Below are 22772 nucleotides of genomic sequence, written 5' to 3' on the forward strand. Positions count from 1 at the left end.
GCCAGGTAAGACCTGGCAGGGGAAAAAGCACCTGCAAGCAGAACTCGTAGTTTGCCGGTCCGGTAACAACGGTGCCGGTAGCGAACCGGCAAACTTGTAATGAGGCCCATTGTTCTCTAGCGTATTAGCTAGAAGGTTTTAAGGGTCACTGGGCTTACCAAAAAGATTTCAAAATAATAAAGTTCTCAATTTAACGATCATGGCTGTAAAATCTTTTAGATCGGTTTGTAAAAAGATTTCTAAGGATTTGTTAAACCGACGACGCAACAATAGAATTTCACCAAATTTAAATGAGTATCATTGCGTTTTGTGGTAATACAGTGCACATAATTTGAATGAATAAAGACAACTCGGCCACTAAATATATATATGTATATGTATGTATGTATATATTTTTATTTATTAAGCCTGGCTGTTGTAAAATAAGGGCCAAAAAGAGGCATTGCCAGGCTTGCACCAGTGCTTACACTTATTTACCCGCTCCGACAGATTTTCATACATTTTTGCAGGTGGATTGGGAGACAGGAGGAGAAAGGTTTGCCCCTACACTTCCCGTTCTGCCTGTAAAACCTCTCTGTTTTATGCCAGCCCAGCATCTTCATGCTGATGTGAAAACAATGGATTCCTATGGGATTCGCCTGCATCTAGCACCTGTATAAAGCACACGCTTTCCATAGGAATCCATTTAAATGCTGTCTGCAAGGTGTAATTTGCAGGAGGAATTTACGTTTTTTACAAAACAAAGACTAAATGCAAGTATTAAAGGTAATGTTGCCTGTTTTTACTCTTTGCTTTTGAACTCAGTTTTCTAAAAAGTTGAAAACTGCATGTAAGGGGTGCTAGGAACGATTTCTCTTTTGGAAACTTTCCCTGCATAGTTTCGATGGGACCACCAATCCTTTTGCTTTGTTTGTGAACCTGTTCTACATTTTTGAGCGGATGCAAATCCTTCAGCTTCACTTGCCCTGCCTTTTGCTCATTTGTCACTGGGGAACTGATCAGTCCTCCAGACTATCAGTACTGGGAAACTATGTTGCCTTTAAATAACTTTTTAACAATGCACACAGCATCTTACTATGCAGTGCAATGGCGATACTTTAGTATCACCCTAGCCTTTTACATTTGGGATTTTTGGTTACTTTTATATGTGCCTAAAGACAAGCTGGTGTTTTTCAGATTCCCGTTTACCGCGCATGGTTACTAAAAGTGGCAAGAGCCGTAAAATGGATGTGCCATGAGATTTTCGCTGTTTCTTTGGCCATATTGTAATGTGGCTTTCTTCCTGTCTCGCCCGGTCAGGAAATTCCATATACGGTCATGCATTTGCCTTGGAAAACTGCAGCTTTCGTGGGCTAGTGATGCCTTTGGGGGTGTGGCCCAGGAAGGTGGTGGGACTGTCTGGTCCCATTCCACATCTTTGGTGCCTGGAGGTCTAGGTGTATGGCATGAATTAAACTGATAGTGGGCCCGGACTGCTGACTGCTTGAATGGTGCAGTTCCTTACCATTAGTGGGCTTGAACTTGCTTCCAGGCTGGATTCTGGATAACAAGAGGACTCATTCAGCCATTTCTTCCGATCAGCGTTGGAGCCAAGAATCCCTCATAGATGACCAGCTGACTGAAGGTCTGAAGAAGACTTCCGGAAGAGGCCTAGCATCCCTTCCTGCATCTGGCCCAATGAAGCTTTGTTGGACTACCTGATCTCCGAAGACTCTAAGCGTTGCTTCAGCCCTTGGACTAGTGGGACCAACTAGTCTCGACGCCTTCGAGGATCTAACCATCCTGAGCCTTCAGAAGTGTCCCTGGACCACCCGGTGGACTAACCAGCTCTCTCGTGGGCTACCTCACCGGAAGCGTTGCCGTTCCACGTTTGCACCTGGAACTTGGTTGGTCACCAGCTTGTGGTCACCTTGCCTCCAAATTCCAGCATCCCAGCCTCAAGGGATCCTGCCCTATAGAAGTTTCCCCAACTGTGGAAGGACGCCTGCAGTCGACTGTGTGCATTTATTTGTTCATCGCCAGGGGTTGCATCTTGCATCTGGACCTGAACAGAAGAATCCTTGCACCCTCACCACCTGGGCACCTCTCATCGGAACTAACAGCAAGAAATCCAACCTCCAGTAACCCCCAGTCAACCCACCAAGCCATCTGGGAAAATGGGAGTCAGGGGGGCAAGTAAACACAAAGCATTTGTTCCCCCCGTACTCCGTAGGATAATACTGAAAACCAGTCCTTTGATATCCTAATCTTCCATTTCATGGCCTTAGTGTTACGCTCACCTGGTATCCACAGGGACGCCACCCAGCCGGGTTACTCCCTAGTATGCTCCGCAGCATTGCCATGATGTTGTCTGCGGGGAAGGTTCTGCCTCAAAGTACAGGAAGACTGTGTTCAAGACTGACCGACTGGGGTAAGTATCCTCCCTCCACCCCAGTATGACTTCAGTTCCTCTGGCGCCCTCTCCTCACCTTGTGGTAGAATTAAGTGTGCTCTCCGTCCTGCCTTCTTTGCAGGGGCGCGTTGTCTTTCATGGGCGAGTGCGGTCCAGTTACTTCATTGACGCTGGCCCGTTTGGTATTGTTCAGGTAGGTCTTATTGCTGTTCTTTAGTTTTGTTGCTATCCTGCATGCCTTTCTTTGTTTAAATGCATCTTTTTTCTCCCTTAGGTATGCAGAGCTTCAGCGCGGCGAATTGGCTTGGTTGAGCCCCGCTGGTAAATGATGGCGCATTAAGAGCGCTATGATGCGGTAAGTAAGCGCTATCTGCAGCGCTGCAAATTCTTGCCTTTGCTAACCTGTGTTTTCCTTCCTTGTAGGTCGCAGTGTGCTCCAGCGCGAGTGGAATGTCCGGAGTGGTGCCAGCTGAGAGGCGACCAGTCAGGTAAGCCTTTTGAGCAGTTTGTAATTTGTAAATGTCTCTACTGCTTTCTTTAATGTTGCCTCTATCTTCCTCTTTCAGGTCGTTCTGTCCGGGAGGCGTGCAGATTCGAGGAAGCTGTTCTCAGTAGCTGCAAGTGTTTAAAGATGAAGACTGCAGGTAAGATGCTGCTGCTAATGATGTTCCTTTTGTCTCCTTGCAGGTTCTGCTTCTCCGAGGTTCGAGGGAATAGCTGGACACGGTGGGCGTCACTTTGCAAGCTGCAAAGTAACGCGAAGCATGTTTCGACTACTACATCTACGTCGGATACTCCGACTTTGAATGCGATTTTATCTAGCATGACTAAAGCTCAAGTGCACCAAGAAGTCTCCAACGAGTTTGCTGCCTTTACCTCCCCCCCTGCAAGCCTCGCAAGTCCTGTAAGTTTAACTGCATCAGAAGCAGTCGAGTCATCTAACAATCAATTAAACACAGCTCCTAGTAAACAGCCTGTAAAACCGCTGATGCTGCTTTCTTTGGCCGATCTGATGCCAAACCCGTTTCCGTCAGCTGCACAGGAAGAAAAAGCGGATGACGTACCCAGGCAAATTGCTCCCCCTGTGAAGTACTCTTCTCCATTCGACCTAACGGATGCAGAAATCATAAATGCTGTGTCTGAAGCACATGAGAGACCTGATGAAAGCATGACTCCATCCCTTGGTATAACAGACGGTCTTGTAAGTGATGCTAGAAGTGAGCAACACTTACCATTCATACTCAGCACACCAGTAGGTACCAATGAGAGCCTGCCTGGAAAACCTGAGGCGAGCTCTAACTCCATTCAGGCCACAGCTGACTCGATACCTCAAACAGCCACGTGCAGTGATTTGGTGCTCGCAATTACAGCGCCGCCAGCGGTGCTATACACGCCGTCCAAGGATTGACGACCACCTGTTGTTGCTTCCCCACAGCCAAGTTTGGCGCCGGTGGGAGACCGTAGGACCCCGAATAACCACTTATACCAGGGGGTTGCCTCTTTGCACAACTCTCAGTACTCGAACCATCCACCAGAAAAGACAGTAAATGGTTGTGTAATTAATCTTCTTGATGCACCGTCTCAGTCTCACTTACAAAATTACGTATCTAAAGTATCGTCTAATCAGCAGTTCAGTAAGAGTGAGCAATTGCCTGTGAGTACTCCACCACTTAAGTTGAATCAGAAGAATTTAGAGCATCTTCCTACTACAATATCAGCTCAAGCACCAATGAACTTTTTATCGACGCTACGAAATGGCCAACAAGAAAACGAAAAAACTCTAAATCAGCTGTCTATGGCGAAACAATCAGAAAACCGCCATAGTTTAAAAAATACAACCGCAGCTGCATTTCTAGCAACTCCATCGAAATTTCGCACCTCCATTACGGAGCCATCAACTGCCCCAAGTCCTGGAAAAGATGGTCATAACATGTCACACTCAAAAATTAACCTTTCAGCAGGTGCTGCTATTCAATTGCACAACAATGTACTGGCGGCTTCCTCCCAAGCAATGATACCCTTTGTAAAACTTTACGAATCACTGAATGACACGATTCGTGATCAAGGGGCGATTCTATCAAATCTCTCCATTCAATTAGATCAAATAGACAATTTCACCAAGTCTGTACACCAACAAATGCAAGAAGAAAAACATAAAAGTTTGCAGTGGCAAACACGTCTTGGTGAATTAGTTGCAACGCAACAGGAGCGACATGAGCTTCAGATAAACTGTCTGCTAGAGGTGCTTAGAGAGCTAGCTCCTCTGTTAACCACAGAGCGTTGTACAAACAATTCCGGAGGAGTCATACGGACTTCTGACTCATCTACTTGTACTATCATTGGGACGCAAGTACACGAGGAGGTCGCAGAAAGACTTCTGTCAATGCCGGTTCAAAATAAATGCTTACCAGCCCAACGTGATGAAGACCTAAGTACTCAACATATCGTGGTAGGAACGAATATCGTCCCTGATAATGCTCCCTTACAAGTCCAGCCGGTAATTGATCTGTCTACTGTGGCTGTACGTGCCCCCTCTAATGAAGAAAGGCATCCTTCTTTAACTGCTTCTCAAGAGGCTGCAGAAAGGGGAGTATTTTCCTCTTTTGGCATCTTCACTGGCACGGCAAAAACAGGTGTAGTGGGTCAAACTGCTAAAACACCTGCAGCTACAACTGAAGTCAAGAACTTAGCACAAGCCAAAACAAAAAATAAAATCACCACAACAGTGAAGAAAGCAATGCGACCCACTCATTCATCCACGAAAAGCTTCATACGAAACCTTTCTACGCCGCCGCGGCTGGGGCTTTTTAATCGCCACAGTAACAGTGCGAAGGAGCCCAAGGAATCTCAAAAGAACTGTAAGTCAACGTACCTAAGACGTGGAGCAAAGCGGCGACGTATTAATTCGGATGACTGTCAGTCAGTCACTTCAGTAAACTCAGTATCAACTGCTCTATGTGATCTATCCACGTACTCAAACTCTGATGACGAGGTCAAGTCTCACATTTCCAGTAATGGAATTGTTCCCTGCTCGCGTCCCCCAGCGCAAGCAATAAATGTTATGACGACTTCTTCTTTTTCGAAATTGCAAGACAACAGAGTAACAAGTACTGTTTCGACTAACAAAGAAGACACGCAACTGAATGTGGCAGCCTCAAGTTTGAACTCTAAATTAACCACAAATCAACGAAAACAGCAAGTGCGATTTACATCAAAGGTTCACAAATCCCATGTACATCAAGAGGTCGAGCGCATTTGTAAACTCAGATTGGAAAATATCCACAAGGAGGACAATGAACTCAACTTAAATCGAGCAAATGTATTGAGACTATTTAAACATATTCCACCTTTGTGTCTGATTAACTCTGACGATATTAAAATTGTCGAATATGTGACTGAGCAATGCTCCGATGCTGTTCTCCTACATATTGAATCTGCAGGAGTTCGTAATACTCTGCTTAAAGCAGTTGACGACCTTCTGATGTTCGGATTCGACATTTCAGTCGAACCAGACAAGCATTCTCAGAATAAATATTCTGAGTCTCATGCACGTAGCTCAGCAGAAAATAAAGTTGTTGATGTGAAACAGCTACGTAGCAGCTTTACGGTGGCTGCGAGAAAAGGCCAAACAAGTCAACAATACGAAAAGCAAGAACTTAGATCAAGGCGTCAAGCGCAAGATTAGCAATGATTGAAAACCTGGGATGCTCCATTTTCAATCCTCTCATGGAACACCAGAGGATTCAGTCACCTCTTTCAAAGCTTTGGTGTACCTTTAGACGATGTCTTTGCGATCTGTTTACAAGAAACCTGGCTCTCTGAAGCACCTATGAGAGATGGATACTCAATCCTAGTTAATCCGGCCATTAAAAATACACAAGGACACCTGAGTGCAGGCCTAGTGACGATGGTACGTCTGACTGGAAACTGGACAACGCCAACGTGTTCAAATCCAAGTCCCTTTGTTCAAGGTATACTTATGCACTCAATGATTGACACCACAAGGGTAAATTCATCATTGCTGATTATTAACTGCTACTGGAACCCAGCCAAAATAAAAGAAAACGTTTTTATCATTGCGATCTGTGAGTTAATGGATGAGACAAGTCTCAAACACAACAATTTGATGATCATCTGTTGTGGTGATTTGAATTGTACATGGTTCAACTATGATTCAAACAACCAAAGCTACAGACAACTGGCCTATGAAAATCTGGATGCAAAAGAGCAAAATTGGTCGGACGCAATGAAGATGTGGGACTGTGTGTTGCTGAACTGTGCCGTTCAGGGTGACATTCCGGCACAACCAACTTGGCACCGACTGTTTTCACACAGCATCATTGACTATTTTTGGGTATCAAAGAATTTCGAATGCAAGGTAACAACACTACACGCCTTGAAAATGCCTAATAGTGATCATAGGCTATTAAAACTTGGTTGCCTATTGCCTTCGTTTGATTCCACCTTGCGTTATTCTACACCAGTGGAAGCGAACTTCAGTGGTAATCGTCTTCGGCTGAGTGCAACAAAAATTGGTAACTTAACTGAAGGACTAATGAACTTGGCAAATGGCGTAGACTATGCTCCGCTCTTGTCAATATACATAACAAACAAAAATGATCCAGCTCAACAACTTAATAGTCACAAACATCGATTTAGTAAAGTGATAAGACGACAAAAAAAAAGATCTGAGAAGAGAAGTGCGTCTAATAAAAAAAACAAAAAACATCACCAATGCTCAACAACTTGCAGAAGTAAAATCAATAAGAGCGAACTACAGAAACTGGGCAAGATCCCACAAAATCATTGTGGAGCAAGACCGTGCGGAACTACTGATGCAGCTTCTGATCACTAAAAACACCCGCGAAATCTGGCAAATCGTAAACGCGGGCCATGTACAGAGTGTCAATTCAACCCAAAACACAATTTCTGGTGATGTATGGTGTAAACATTTCTCTGCAGTGTTCAACACTAAGGACAATGCGATCAAATCAGCTCGGGTAGCTGAAACAGTGCCCTGGGACGTCCAAATGTCTCAGCCAGAAATTGTTAGAGCTATTGAGCTGCTGAAAAACTCTCGGGCAGCTGGCCCAGATATGGTGAGTAACACTTCAATTGGCACCTTTTATTGAATGCCTTTTTAAGAAAATTGCCACTACCAAGAAATTACCCGATTCTTGGGTAACTGCAATAGTGGTCCCGATCCACAAGAGGGGTTGTAGGGAGTCTCCAGAAAACTACCGTCCAATTGCCCTATTGGACTCAATCGGTAAACTATTTGGATCGAACCTCAGGATGAAATTGGTGAACTGGGCGAAACACGCTGGAATCCTTGATGTTCGCCAAACAGGTTTTACGAAGGGAACTGGAGTAGACGTCAATCTTGCATTATTAACGACTCTGAAACTAGATGCCATAAAAACAAAAACTAAGCTTCATCTAGCTTTCATAGATATGAAGCAAGCGTTCAACTGTGTTAATCGCGATTTGCTTTGGTCAAAATTGTGCAAGTGGAACTGTCCGGCTGAGATCCTTAATCCAATTCTTGCACTCCATTCGAAGACCTTGTTTCAAGTTCGCCTCAATAAAAGCGGCAAATTATCAAACAACATACCTACCACAAGGGGAGTCAAGCAAGGCTGCCCTCTTGCAGCAGATTTATTTAAATTATTCCTCGCGGATCTTCCGATTCATCTTGAGAAAGCTCATAGTTTCCTTCCAAAAATAAACAAGATCTTGGTAAGATACATGGCTTATGCTGATGATTTGGTCCTGCTAGATAGAACGCAGATTGGACTACAACGTCTATTACACTGTCTGAATGAGTATTTATCCATCAATGAACTCATTATCAACACAGTCAAAAGGAAAATCCTCTCTATCGGTCATGTGTCTAGCAGAAAAGATTGTGCATTCAAGTGGATGGTGGATGGCCAGGTCTTAACATCTGTTAACTCAATCCACTATTTAGGAATCCAGTTTAACACTTCAATCTGTGAAGATCAATGGGTGAAAGTCTTAAAATTGAAATCTGCAAGACTAGCCCTGCAAGCGGCTAAGATAAATAAGGACTTTGGCAAATGTTCGCTTACACCAGTTCTCATGTTCTACCAACAAAAGGTAGTACCAATTTTAACGTTTGGTGCAGAAGCCGGTTGGAACATCAGTGAGTCAATATGGAATCAATTGGAGGGTTTTTTTTGGAGACGTGTCCTCAACCTTCCGCCTTGCGTACCAATGGTACTGATACGTCATGAGCTATCATTGAACTCATTGTTTATTCAGGTGATATGGAAATCTATCTCACTAATGCGTAAGATAAAAGAGATTGGTGGAGCTCCTGCCTACAAGATATTTGCGATTAACGAAGAGCCGAAACCCGGCTGTCTGTTGAGCCAATGGCATTCGAAAGTACTAGAATGGATTGACGCGGCTGAAATCAGTAACTATGACCTCTTTTCCCGTCCTCAGCACGCTAAAAGAAAATTTGAAGCTTGGGCATGGATTGTTAAAGGATAGTTCCGGGACTTTTTTTTTTATTGTCCCTACGGTTCGGCCATGTGTTTTTAAGCATAACTCGGTAGATCGTAGAAAACTTTCCTATGGACCTTACCCGACTTTTCGTCCATTAACGCACTCGAAATCAGCCGCCATTTTCTGATAATCCTATCATTTCCCCCCATCGCCCTGGCTCACCTGCTTTTGCGGCACTAAATCAAATCCCCCGCCCCTGAGCCTGACATCAGCAGACGCGTACCGCCCATTTCCCAACGCCAAAGCACGTTTCGTGTCAACAATCGCTGCGCCTCAGCTAATGAAGTGTCGCCATGGAAATGGCAGGACGCCTCTTTCCTCAATAAGTATAAACACACCGTTTCACAACACACAGCAGCAGATTTTCGAATCGATTCCTCTCTCTGTGTTACTTTGAGTATTCTGTGACTCGTTTCTGTGCTCTGGTCAGCTACCTTCGTTGATTGTAGCCCGTGTGAACAGATACCAGTACCACCGCTATAAATTATTTTACTTTCTTTACCACACAATGGCTACAATAATGCCGTATATGTACGAGCCCGAGTACACCGAGGAAGAACTACTGGAAAGGCAAGCACGCGAAAACGATGGGGATTCGGACGGCAGTTGGGAGGACCAGTCAACGGATGAAGAGCCTGGACCATGTCGCATGGACGGCTTCTCCACCTGGTGCACGTGCAATCGGTGCGAGCTAATGCCAACTGAGGAGGAGAACTGCTGCTGCCGTGAAAATTCCGGGTGCTTGGCCTACATTTCGGAAGGCGAGCCAAGTCCGCAATGCATCACCGAGCTGCCAGAGTTCAGGGAAGCCTGCCTCTCACGGACCGTGTTGAGGATGATGATGGTGCTTATGCACGAACTTCGCAGCACTGTTCGTCCGCGTAATCCGAGTAACGAGTAAGTATACTCTGGTTGTGATGTCAGTGATGCCACTACTATGTCATGGTCGTCTCCCACATATAAAATTACATCTACATATCATTCGAATGCATGTAAATTGGTTCCATATTGTGCATTTTCTAGATAGAATTTTTTTCAAAGCAGAATGACATTTTTTACCTGAATCGACAGTGATAAAGTTTTGTCATTTTAATACAGTTTGCATCTTTCTTTTTCACAGGTGGTACAGGCTGGTGGCCTATCGTTGCTTCACTTGGTGGCTTCACGGGAGGCTCGGACACCGCGTTCGGAGAGTAATACCTGCCTGTGCGGTACTTGCCATTAGACAACATTTCCCCAGCGACAGTGGACAATACCGCAGATTTTCCCTGGATGTGCTGCAACCGCAACTTTACAATGTGTAATGTTTATTATTTATGTTCAATTGAAATTAAGATCTAAAATAAAACCCAACATATATTTTAACAATGGTTGTTTTGATTTTTTAAATGAATCTAGTGTGTCTCCATTGAATAGTCTTCCTGTGCCTTGTCTTGTCACACCATATGTCTCTGGCCAGCATCCTCCCTCACGCTGGCCGCCCACCTTCAATCCACATAACCGTTGAACCCATATGCAGCAGACATACATATGTTATTTTGCGGGTTGGCATCAAGCCTCCCGGCCTTGCCTCCTCCCCCAAAAATACTTACCACACCACTTTGTTCAAGCGTTGGCAATAAAAGGAAGGCCTTTGGATTTTATTGATACAAAACATGGTTATAGGTAAATAATCAATATGGTTGATCATAATAAATCATCCTTTTGGGCACCGGGTACAGAGATGACCACCTCTGGCCCGTGCCGCCTTGCCACCACAGGCCAGCCTGCTGCTGACTAACTGCCTAGGCATCCAGGGTCTCCAGGGTGAACTGCACCCATATATTCTCCTGGGAGGGTGAGGTATTTATAAACTCACCCCCCTGCCTTCCATGTACTAGATCCTGCAGCCTGCCTCTTACATGCAGTTAGATGGCCTCTCCTTGGTGAGGCCCTGCGGCAAACGAGTCTTGTCTGCACGACCAGCGCCCTAATCCACACCCCCCCCGCCCTATCAAAGGCAGTTCGCACCGGGGTACTTGCGCTGCCAAGTGGAGCAGTCAGGGAGCGATAAAGGCCAAGAGGTGCCAAAGACCATGTACACTTCAAAGTGGTCTATAGAGCATGGGTTGTTGTTCCCATGTCTACCTCCAGACCCCGTTTCTAAATTTGATGTCCAATAAATGTACTTTGCCCAATGTACAATCTTGCTGTTTGCTTTTAAACCACAGTTTCATATTCCGAATTGTGGCGCTGTATTGTGAGATGATCTAAGACCCTGTGTACAGCAAAGGAACATCGCGTGCCTCAAAACGAACTTTTTGGAACGTGAGCAAATAAAAATGAAAATCGCTGAATATTCTCTAAACATTTGATGTCAAATAAATGTACTTTACCAAATTTACAATCTTGCGGTTTGATTTAAAAGTACAGTTTCATATTCCGAATTGTGGCGCGCTGTGTTGTGAGCTGATCTGTGTTGATTTCCGGGTTCTGTGTGGAGTCGCGTAGAAGACGCCTGGGCGCGTTTGCCTACGCAGCACAGTCACGTCACGGATAGAGGCGGGGAATATGAATGTTTTGATAAAGTCTGTTTCAGGGGCGGGGGATTTGATTTAGTGCCGCAAAAGCAGGTGAGCCAGGGCGATGGGGGGAAATGATAGGATTATCAGAAAATGGCGGCTGATTTCGAGTGCGTTAATGGACGAAAAGTCGGGTAAGGTCCATAGGAAAGTTTTCTACGATCTACCGAGTTATGCTTAAAAACACATGGCCGAACCGTAGGGACAATAAAAAAAAAGTCCCGGAACTATCCTTTAACTTAGAGAATCGGAATAAACTTGTTGCAGCAAATTGGCTTGGTTTGGAGCAGAAAAAACTGAATACACAGACAAACTATCTGACACAATGCTATTCTCGCTACTACCGAGATCAATTCCTCCGCTTTCGTCTAAATACTCTGCACTCCAAAGAAATCCTGTGGCAAAGGAAAAATCCTGCAGTGAACAAAAACTGCTGCCGTTTCTGCATGGAGGCGGCGGAATCTTTGAAACATCTAATATTAGATTTCAGGCAATCTGTGACCTCCGTTTGAAACATCTGGGTAATTTTGCCCCCTTAGATGGGGATATGGCAGCGTGGTGGAATAGGATTTCATCTGGCAACAACACGAAACACGTGTGTGCAATTGTCACCTATTTGAATGTACTCTTGAAATTCCCCATTTAGCCCAACGGAGGCATATCGACCATGATTAGGTTGAGAACTTGCTGTCAATGAAAAAAATGATTGCTATAACATCTGCTTTAACATCTGATATCAAGGAAAGGAGCTTCGCTCTCCTCCCTTTTCTTTTCTTTTCTTTTCCTCTTGTGTTTTGAAACAAAAGTTTTTTCGCTATGTTAAAACTGTAGTTTTTCAATAAAAAAAAAAAGAGAAGCACTATAAACTATGTTTAGTGGAGAAGCACTGTATAGAGAGTGAATGAGTGTGACAAACTATGCAGACCTTGAGTGGAATGAGTGGGCTGAAGCACTGCACTGAATGAGTGGAAGAAAAGCAATCAACATGCACTAAGTGGAGTGAATGACAGTGAGTGTAGTCGAAGCAGTGAGCAATCAGCGAGTCAGGTGAAGGTGGAAAAAACACTGCAGAGACAGTGAGTCAGGAACATGTACTGCAGACGGCGATTGGCATGAATATAGAAGAACTCTGCCGACTTCCAGTGGGGGGGAAACACCGTACAGATCATGAGCATGCGGGAAGCATTGCTCACAAAGTGAATATGATAGACGTGTGTGCAGTTAGCAAGTGTGGTGAACGTGGGAGAAGCACTGCAGACAGCAAGTGGCATGATTATAGAAGAACTCTGTAGGCTAGGAGTGTGGTGAAAACACTGTACGGAGCCCAGTGTGCTGGAAGCATTGCCAACACAATGAATATGAGCACACAGTGAGTATGAGAGAAGTGTGTGCAGTCAGTGAGTGTGGTGAACGTAGGAGAACCACTGCGGACAGCGAGTGACATGATTATAGAAGAACACTGTAGGCTAGGAATGTGGAGGAAACACTGTACGGAGCACAGTGTGCCGGAAGCATTGCCAACACAGTGACTATGAGCACACAGTGAATATGAGAGACGTGTGTGCAGTTAGCAAGTGTGGTGAATGTGGGAGAAGCACTGCGGACAGCGAGTGGCCTGATTATAGAAGAACTCTGTAGGCTGGGAGTGTGGGGAAAACACTGTATGGAGCACCTTGTGCTGGAAGCATTGCCAACACAGCGAATATGAGCACACAGTGAATATGAGAGACGTGTGTGCAGTTAGCAAGTGTGGTGAATGTGGGAGAAGCACTGCAGACAGCGAGTGGCCTGATTATAGAAAAACTCTGTAGGTTAGGAGTGTGGGGAAAACACTGTATGGAGCACCTTGTGTTGGAAGCATTGCCAACACAGCGAATATGAGCACACAGTGAATATGAGAGACGTGTGTGCAGTTGGCAAGTGTGGTGAACGTGGGAGAAACACTGCGGACAGTGAGTGGCCTGATTATAGAAGAACTCTGTAGGCTAGGAGTGTGGGGAAAACAATGTATGGAGCACCTTGTGCTAGAATCATTGCCAACACAGCGAATATGAGAACACAGTCAATATGAGAGACGTGTGTGCAGTTAGCAAGTGTGGTGAACGTGGGAGAAGCACTGCAGACAGCGAGTGGGATGTTTTTAGAATAACTCTGTAGGCTATGAGTGTGGGGGAAAACACTGTACGGAGCACCGTGTGCTGGAAGCATTGCCCACAGAGTGAATATGAGAGAAGTGTGTGCAGCCAGTGAGTGTGGTGAAACAAGAAGAAGCATTGCAGACGAGTGACATGAATGTGAAGGCAGCATTGTGGGGCCAGTGCATATGGGGAATGTACTATATACACATAGAATTTGACTGTTGCCTGTTATGCTATGACCAGTTAGCAGAGCATCAAGGTAGCTTCTGGTATCAGTAGTTCTCAATACAACAGGAAAACTCACAAGATGGTTACCGCGCATGACAGGATGTGCATGAAAAGGGCATGCATTACAAACTCAATCTGAAATGACCCGTTGAATTGGAGGTGCAATGGGTATAAACATGTAAAGGCGGCTCGCCGGTTCCTACACATACATGTGAGGCCACATCTGTGCAAACCATTGTATTTGAAAAGTATATTATAGCATACAATACCTTTATGGCTTCGGGACTGGAAACAATCAATGATGCATTATGTAAAATGTTTATACGCAGAACACGCCCATACTTCTCCGTCCTAAGGGGAAAACAAAATCACGGAAAATGATTGTTCGAAGTCTGACTTTTATTTCTTTAATGTTCTGTATCTATATTCATGTACAATACAAACCATATACCAGTCTTGTAAGTGCTTTAACAATGAACGAATACTATTTGATTCTATCGAAGTCGCTGAGGTACCATATACCGCGACCAGTTAATTGAATATTTAACAAAAGGGGATAGGGCTCAAGTCGAGGGTACACGCGGATGGACGGGGTCCCCCCACTTTTTTCATGGGGCACCGTGATATACTAATTTCTGGTGAAGCCACATGTATTTGGTATGTTAAGGAGTCCTCCCTAATTAGTTTTTTAGGACTCAACACCTGGGGGATATTCACGTTTGATGTGTGATGTGTAGGGTGATGGACTATTTGGTGTGGATAGTGTCTGCTCGTAATCTCAACGTTTAGGTTGCCAACGTCTATAGACATTACTTGTTATAAACAACAATCTTAACTCTATTAAAAATAAGCTAATTCGGGTTTTTTTTACAGGTGTGTATTGTCCACGGTATATTGTGTGCGTGTGTGTGTGTGTGTGTGTGTTACTATCCTTGTGGGGACTTGGGTATGAAAACACACACACGCTGTGGGGACCTAAACCCAAGTCCCCACATGGTAATGCCTTCCAAATGATTTAAAACAACTTAAAAGTCGTCTGTGCCAATTTTTATAACTTTTAAAAAAATTGCCTTGTGGGGACCTGTGTTTATTTTGGTGTGTTGATTATTTACTCAACTCTGCCCCCGCAGGCTGGGTGTGGTATTGCAGTCATCAACACACGGTCAGGAATTTAAACACACTTGATACATCGGATGCCCTACATGCTTAGTCAGCAGACAGCAGATTCATGGGAACCATTTATACACAAATACAATTATGTTTTAAATGGCCTGAACTCTGCGTTTAAATGTAAAATAATGAAATTAAGATGTTTTTTTGTGTATTTTGTATGTTTACAGAATTGGATATAATTGATATACAATGTAAGTCTTCCCTCATTGATTGCACAACACACTTCCAGATACATTTCAAGCATTGACTACTTTTGTAACATACGAATCACAATGTGACTTACTTTACTTTCTTATTTTTCTGTGATTTTGTTGAAGTCCCTATAGGGGTGGTGTGTGATGATATTGAATTCTACACTGACAAGACAACACATTATGTGCACGGAAGTCATCTTGTCTATAGTCTGATATGTGAATTAATTGAAAGTTGGCATCACATTTTGTCTGATTATTCAAAAAATATTCACAATGTTGATGTTTAATTGATACTCATTTGGTTTCATTACAAGTTGATCTCTAAGGGGACAAAGTGGCAGTAATGCAATTGCCTCCACTTTGATCAATCTGCTGATATAAGGGTTATTGAAAATGGACGCTAATTCCTCTGGTGGAATTAACCCTGAAGAAATGAGCGCTGGAGGAATAAGCAATGCAAACCAGTGATAATTCCCCCGGGGCTAAATACTCCAGTGGAATTAGCGCTGGGAATAAAAATGCTAATTCCATCCTATCTTCAGGTTAAAATACCGAAAGAAACACTGCCAAAAATAGTGGCCAATTCAACAAAAAATACCCAAAAGGTGAAGGAAAATGCATTCAGGTGATGCAAATGAAGCCACAGATACACCCAATTGGCCATACAAAGGTATGTGAATACGAATAGTATGTAATGATGCTGAAGTCCCCATAGAGCTGATATGGTACTGAGTCCACCAAAAGGATGGTGTGTGGTCATGTTGAGGTCTCCACTGGGATGTTGTTTGATGACATAGAGGTCCTCACAGGGATGGTGTGTCATTGTATAGAAGGCCACATAAGAATAGTATGTATTTATGCTCAAGGTCCCATAGAAATGGAATACAATGATATTGAATCCTCCAACTGAATGGTGTGTGCTGATGTTGAGGTCCCCACAGGGTTGATATGTGATGATATTGAAGTCCTCACATGGATGGTGAGTGCTGATGGGGAGGTCCCCACAGGGATGATATGTGATGATATTTAAGTCCTCAAATGGATGGTGTGTGCTGATGTTGAGGTCCCCACAGGGTTGATATGTGATGATATTGATGTCCTCACATGGATGGTGTGTGCTTATGGTGAGGTCCCCACAGGGATGATATGTGATGATATTTAAGTCCTCAAATGGATGGTGTGTGCTGATGTTGAGGTCCCCACAGGGTTTATATGTGATGATATTTAAGTCCTCACATGGGTGGTGTGTGCTGATGTCGAGGTCCCCACAGGGTTGATATGTGATGATATTTAAGTCCTCAAATGGGTGGTGTGTGCTGATGTTGAGGTCCCCACAGGGTTGATATGTGACGATATTGAATCCTCACATAGATGGTGTGTGCTGATGGTGAGGTCCCCACAGGGATGATATGGGATGATATTGAAGTCCTCACATGGATGGTGTGTTCTGATAGTGAGGTCCCCACAGGGATGATATGTGATGATATCAAAGTCCTCAAATGGATGGTGTGTGCTGATGATGTCCCCACAGGGTTGATATGTGATGATATTGAAGTCCTCACATGGATGGTGTGTTCTGATAGTGAGGTCCCCACAGGGATGATATGTGATGATATTTAAGTCCTCAAATGGGTGGTGTGTGCTGATGTTGAGGTCTCCACAGGGTTGATATGTGATGATATTGAAGTCCTCACATGGATAGTGTGTGATGATGTTGAAGTCTCCTTAATGAAGATGTATTATGATATTAAACATTTCGTATGTGGGCTCTTTGACATTAAATGCTGTACAGATATATAATGCTTCAAGGAAGTAAGAGAGGTTTTGTGAAGATGTTGAAATCATTTAAGAAAGTATTTATAGGCCTGAGTGTGTTTTATCTTAACATGAACTCATGTAATGGTAATGTTACATCAAGCTCTGCTTAGTACATGGACAAATCAGAAATTGAACGAAATCTCACCTGACAATGGGGGTCATTACGAGTTGGGCAGTATTCTGTCTGTAAATCCACTGGACTTACCGTTACCGCCACTTGGTCTGGCAGATTTACCGGTGGATTACACGTGGTGGTGGCGGAGTATGATTCAATTTTTTCAGAGTCCATTGGACTCAATGGGGCATTTTTGGCAGAATTACTGCCTAAGGGAGCAAGGGCTAAAGGTCAGTGTGAACAAGTGCCAGTTTTGCTGGACAAGCATCAAATACAGCGGAAACATCTCTGCAGACAGCATTCCTGTAGATCCCGCAAAGACGGAATCCCTCCTCACCTGGTCACTTGAAGGAGTTACAGAGTTTCCTTGAATTCTTTAACTGCTACTGGAGATTTGTTGTGGGATAAGCCAACATCGTGCAACCGCTTGTGGACCTCATCAAAGGATACCTGCCTAACTAGAGGAGCTGCAGGACTACCATCAACTCTGCAGACCATTTACACCATACACATGAGCCCTTTGATGATAGGTGGACCGACTAATACCAGGAGACATTCAAGGAGCTGAAGCGGATCCTCACTACTTGAGCTCCTCGAATCCTCAAACCAATTCTGGGCTACACAGATCCTCAGTTGCCTTGCATCTTGCACATTGATGCAAGTCTTCTACCTGGTGATTGCGTGTTGATCCACAGTCTGGGAAAGAGTGGACAGAACAAGCTGAGTAACAAGTGGGAGTCTCAACCATTCAACATTGAGCATCAATTAGTAGTGCTGCCTGTCTACTGACTGTGGGTATGAGGACAGCCAAGAAACATCAAGACCTTGCACCGGAACCATCTGCTCCAAGTCCAGGATGAGTTTGAGCTGACACCGTTAGTGAGAGAAGAGGACGTGAACCCGAATCTGAGAGTGTTCTTTCAAGACTAATCCTGATCCAATTGCTCCTGCTAAATTGGATGTGAGAGGGAACCCTTACCCATTCCTCCACTGGAATATAGGGAGCCTGACTTGGTACAGGGTTGATCGCTGGGTCAGGAAATAACCCTAGATGAGGCCCCGGCTGATCTTCATCCTGCAACCAGGGAGAGCAGGACTGTCATGAAACTAATTTAGGATTCACCAGGGGACCAATGTGAGTTTCCCATTGCCTGATCCTACGTTTTCCATTCTTTCTTCTTTAGTGCAGGTGGCTACGAGTTCAGGGGTACTGTGGCAGGTGGACTGTAGATCTAAATCATGGCTCAATTATTTTTATATTATTATTATTATTATTGTTAGGGTATTCGGAGGGTGAGGGTGGGAAAGGGATCTCCAAACAATCAGGGGAGAAAACAGTGAGGAGCAGATCACCCAGTCTCAGGTCGGGTGGGGAGTGGTGGGTGTGTAGAGCAAGTTGCGAGTTAGATAGATTTATAATTCAGGCCATGGCTATCCTCAAGGTTGAGAATATTGTAATGGGGAGAAGCATGCAACAAATTAGAGTAAAAGACATCCGCACTTGATGCCACACAGGGATTCTTTAAAAAAGGAAAAGGTTTGCAGCATGAGCAGAGCGCCTTGAAGACAGTTGGTCTGAACCTCCACTGAGGAGGGTTGAGCAGCACTCCTCCCTGCACCTTTGCTAGTTATTTTTCACCTCTGCCGGCCCGAGCTGAAAGAGTGATTCTCCACAGACAGGTAGGGGTGTGCCAGAACCCACCACTGCCTCCTGGCACTCCTGTCACTGCCGTGGCCTGGCTCCACATGGCTCTGTGAGCGGGGAACGCCCCCAGTCATTGCCCCCCCTCTCGCCCTCCTCTGTCAGGTGTGGCGCTCTCCAGTAGAGAGGGGAGCGCTGTGTAATGATTTAAGGCCTGCCCCCTGCCAAGACGGGCCTCCGAGACTCCCGGGGCTGCATCTGGCAGATGCAGCTTGGGTGGAGCATTGGTTTGGGCCCCTGCCCCCAGACTATCATAAATGCTGGGCTGCACCTGGCATAAGCTGCCCATCCAAAAGAAAATTTGGGGACCCATCACACATGCTGCTGCTGCTAGCCTGCCAGAGAACCAATAACAACACAGAGGAAGAGAAATACCCAGAGCAGAAAGGACCTTGTGACAGCGCTGGCCTGGCTGGCTTGCAAGTAATGTTTTTTTATACATAGTTACAGCACACTGTATGGAGACATTTGCATATATTTTTAAGGACTTTTATTTTTTGGAAGAACTGTTTATATTTTAAAAGGACTCTTTTCTGTACTGTTTTTAGTAATTCAGCTGTTTAGGTAGGTTAGTAATGTAAATAGTATTGTGTGATTACCCCTTTTTATATACAAATGTAAAAGTCTGCTGGTGTACTGGGAGAAGGGAAAAAGCTTAAGATCAACTAAACAAATCGTACACCAGCATTTTGCTGTCTGCCTTTACTTTTCTGTCTGCTAAAAGTCATATCCCTGTGTTTCTTACCAAGAGGTTTTTGGGGAATACCATCCCAACCTTTGCATTTTTATACCAAGTCCACTTCCCACCGTGGTGCAACAAGGCAGGTTCAGACTGGGGCATAACATTGGTCCAGGCACCATTGAAAAAGGGGGCCACAATCACACAATTCAATTCATCACTATCCAGAACAGACTGTTTGTGTATTAACCAAGGTGGTCTTTTTGGTAATATATGCTGCAACTAACATGTTTGAAAACATATTTGCTTAGTAACATTGGTGAAGCCTAGTGTAGTAACTTATGAAACTGGCCCACTCTGACCAAACCAGTTGTCCATTCTGTTAAAAGATAACTGGCCCCTTCTAGAATTGGCATATCTTAGGCAAGTGGGGGCTGCTGGAGACAGGTAAGAGGTGGGTTACATTTTTAAAGTTAAAAGTGGAGTGTCATAAACGCATTTTGCTGATCCCATCTACACCTGTCTTCCATCCCCCCACTATAAAAATGGGGGATCCGCTCAATGACAGAGCTTTGGGAATCCTAGCACTGAAGGGAAGGATGCACTGGATGTCACGGGTGGGTGTACATCAGAATGGGTATGTACTGTAATATGCAAGGTTTTGGCATTAGTGCTATGTTATGTTATCATGGTTTATAATGTGCCAAATTGCCAGCACAGTGGTATGCACAGTAGAACACATATGCTTGCCCATGGGGTGGCGTACCATGAACCTATCAAAGGTATGTAGACCTTAATCTGCTGGAAGAAAGAAAATGAGCGCAGGTAAGATAAAAGGATGGGAAAGCTGCAAGTAAATGTCAGTGTCATCTACGTTTTAGATTTTGCAATGAAATATTTTGATTCTATCCTCAGTGATCATGTTATTGTACTAAACTAATACAATATTAATCTGATTAGTTCATGTCAACAGTTTTCTCGATACTGTGAAAAATTCAGGGTCCTGACCCTGTTCCTTGAGCTAGCGGGTACACTAGGGACAGTGATGGCTGGTAAGAATTTTTTATTGGACGGGTGTATATGTTTCCCACGAATATGGTGGAGTGACTGAGTGTAGCGAGGGAGCATGAACTAACAAAAGGGGGACTTGAGTGGGTTTCTTCCCTGAAATTCTTTTTTATATAATAGGCTAAAAATAGTGTATTTTACAGCACACTTTCTGTAAATAATTGGGTAAAAAGCCACACAGTTTGCAATCGATTTTGTATAGTAACACATGAAAACTTCCAATGACTGCAAGTCACCAACAATGCACAGAAGCATTTTCCAATTCATTTCCACAATGCCTTTGTGCACAACATTTGCACATTTTAAAAAAATGTCTTGCTGGCTGTGCCCATACAAGTCCATGCAGACTGCACCAATATATGCCAGTATTACCAGATAGAAACATACTCCTGTTAGCTGTGACAGTACAAAATGCAATGCCACAATGAGAGACTGCCATCACCAATGTACGCTATTATGTCAACTTAAGAACCCTCATGTTGGCTTACCTCCTTATGACACTAAGAAATGCCATGCCACAGTATGAAACTATTTGCAGACTGGTTGCACCAATGTAGGGCAATCTAGCCATGTAATAACACTGATCATGATTCTTTGACTTTGGTGCCTGGCACAAAATGCCATACCACAATAAGAAAAGATGTTCAGGCGGGCTGCACCAATGCAGGCCAGTCTAACCACACAATAACACTTATTATTTTTGCCCAGGGTACTGAAAGCTGTCAAAGAGAAACTAGGTTTCCCTTTAGAGTTAAATCCAGACCTGGTTCACTTACTGAGCTGCTTGCCGCAGCTGAGAAAGCACTCAGTCTTGTCACAGCACAGAGCTAGCTTTGATCCTCCATAATTTGTGGTGGGACAGTTTCATGCTGCCCAGTATCCATGAGCCACCCCTGCATGGAGACCAGGAAGTCCAGTTTAGCAGGACCCTTAGGCCAGTGGCTTTAGTTACCTGGACGAAGACTGAGTAGGGTTTGTCAGTGGTCTCTTCCCCATACCCACCTACAACCTTCTCAATTCATTAGGGGCAATGCCCTTGCAAATCTGCTTCCTCATTCTCTCCTAGTATGATTCCCAAACTTTTTATGAGGGCAGTAACAAACAAAGTATGGTGAGAAAGGCACAATAGGTACAACTGCTCCAACTGATCTCACCACAACCAAACTCAGGCTCCACATGAGACACTTCCTGCTTAGCTTGGACATAGACACAAACCTGGAATTTCCCTGAGTGAGCGCTCCCACTGTTTTACCAAAGAAGAGGTAGACCGAATCATTGACTGAGAACTGTTTGACCAGTTGAGCTACTAGAGCCACCACAGCCAGATGGGACATAGACAGAGTCAAAGAGAGGTGGCAGGATTTTCTCCTGACCCCAAATGGTCACCCAGCCTTTTCAAGCCTCGGGCACTGCACGCCAGCCAGCCAGACGCACATATTGAATTAGCCCCATTGCTACAGAGCAACTCATTTGAAACATCCACAATTCAAAGGGTGAGCCACTGCCAAACAGGCAATTGGGGCTATGTGGATTTATTTTCCTTAAATTGAAAATAGTATCTTGTTTGTAAATCAAAAGGTGCTGTCCTTGATGGGAAAATGCCCCCTTTAACCACCAAACATATGCAATTATGCTCCAGTATTCAGTAGGAATCAGAATGACATTGAAGTCCCGACAGAGGTGGTGTGCGTTTTCACAGCACTGTTGTGTGATAAGTCCCCACACAGTTTATGGTGATATTAATGTCTTCATATACTTCACATGAATTGGGTGTGATACTGATTTACATACTGCATGAACTGGGATTATAATGAGAATAGTCCCAACATTATGTGCACTTCTAATGAAGTCCCTGCAGGTTTGCTGTGTCATGATATTGAAGTCCCCACAGGTATGGTGCAATGGTGATACAGAGGCCAATGTAGTGATGGGATGGTGTGTCAGGATATTTAAGTTGCCATTGTTTTTTTAATTTTGTACCTTGCAGGGATAGCTTGCGTTAATATGGATTATCTTCACAGTGAAGTTGTGCGAAAATATTGAAGTCTGTATGGGCTTGGTTTGGTGGTGTTGTAGATGTCTCTCCCACTGAGGTTCCACTTGCCTCAACCCCTAGGAAGGGCCTTGCGGAGTGGGCTCACATTGAAAGCCTCACAGTGGGGGGGGTTCC

The 22772-nt window shown here is 44.3% G+C and overlaps 1 protein-coding gene across 1 annotated transcript in view; it reads right to left on the reverse strand.

The window, feature by feature from the left end:
- Positions 1–22772, reverse strand: part of LOC138526942 (cholesterol 24-hydroxylase-like) — a 428213-nt gene that overhangs the window by 281232 nt on the left and 124209 nt on the right. The window contains exon 3 of the mRNA XM_069637835.1: positions 14123–14204. Within this exon, the coding sequence (XP_069493936.1) occupies positions 14123–14204 (82 nt within the window). The remainder of the gene's footprint in view (positions 1–14122; positions 14205–22772) is intronic.

This window comes from Ambystoma mexicanum, chromosome 14 (assembly GCF_040938575.1).
Source record: "Ambystoma mexicanum isolate Mex_15411 chromosome 14, UKY_AmexF1_1, whole genome shotgun sequence".
NCBI classification, from domain to species: Eukaryota; Metazoa; Chordata; class Amphibia; order Caudata; family Ambystomatidae; genus Ambystoma; species Ambystoma mexicanum.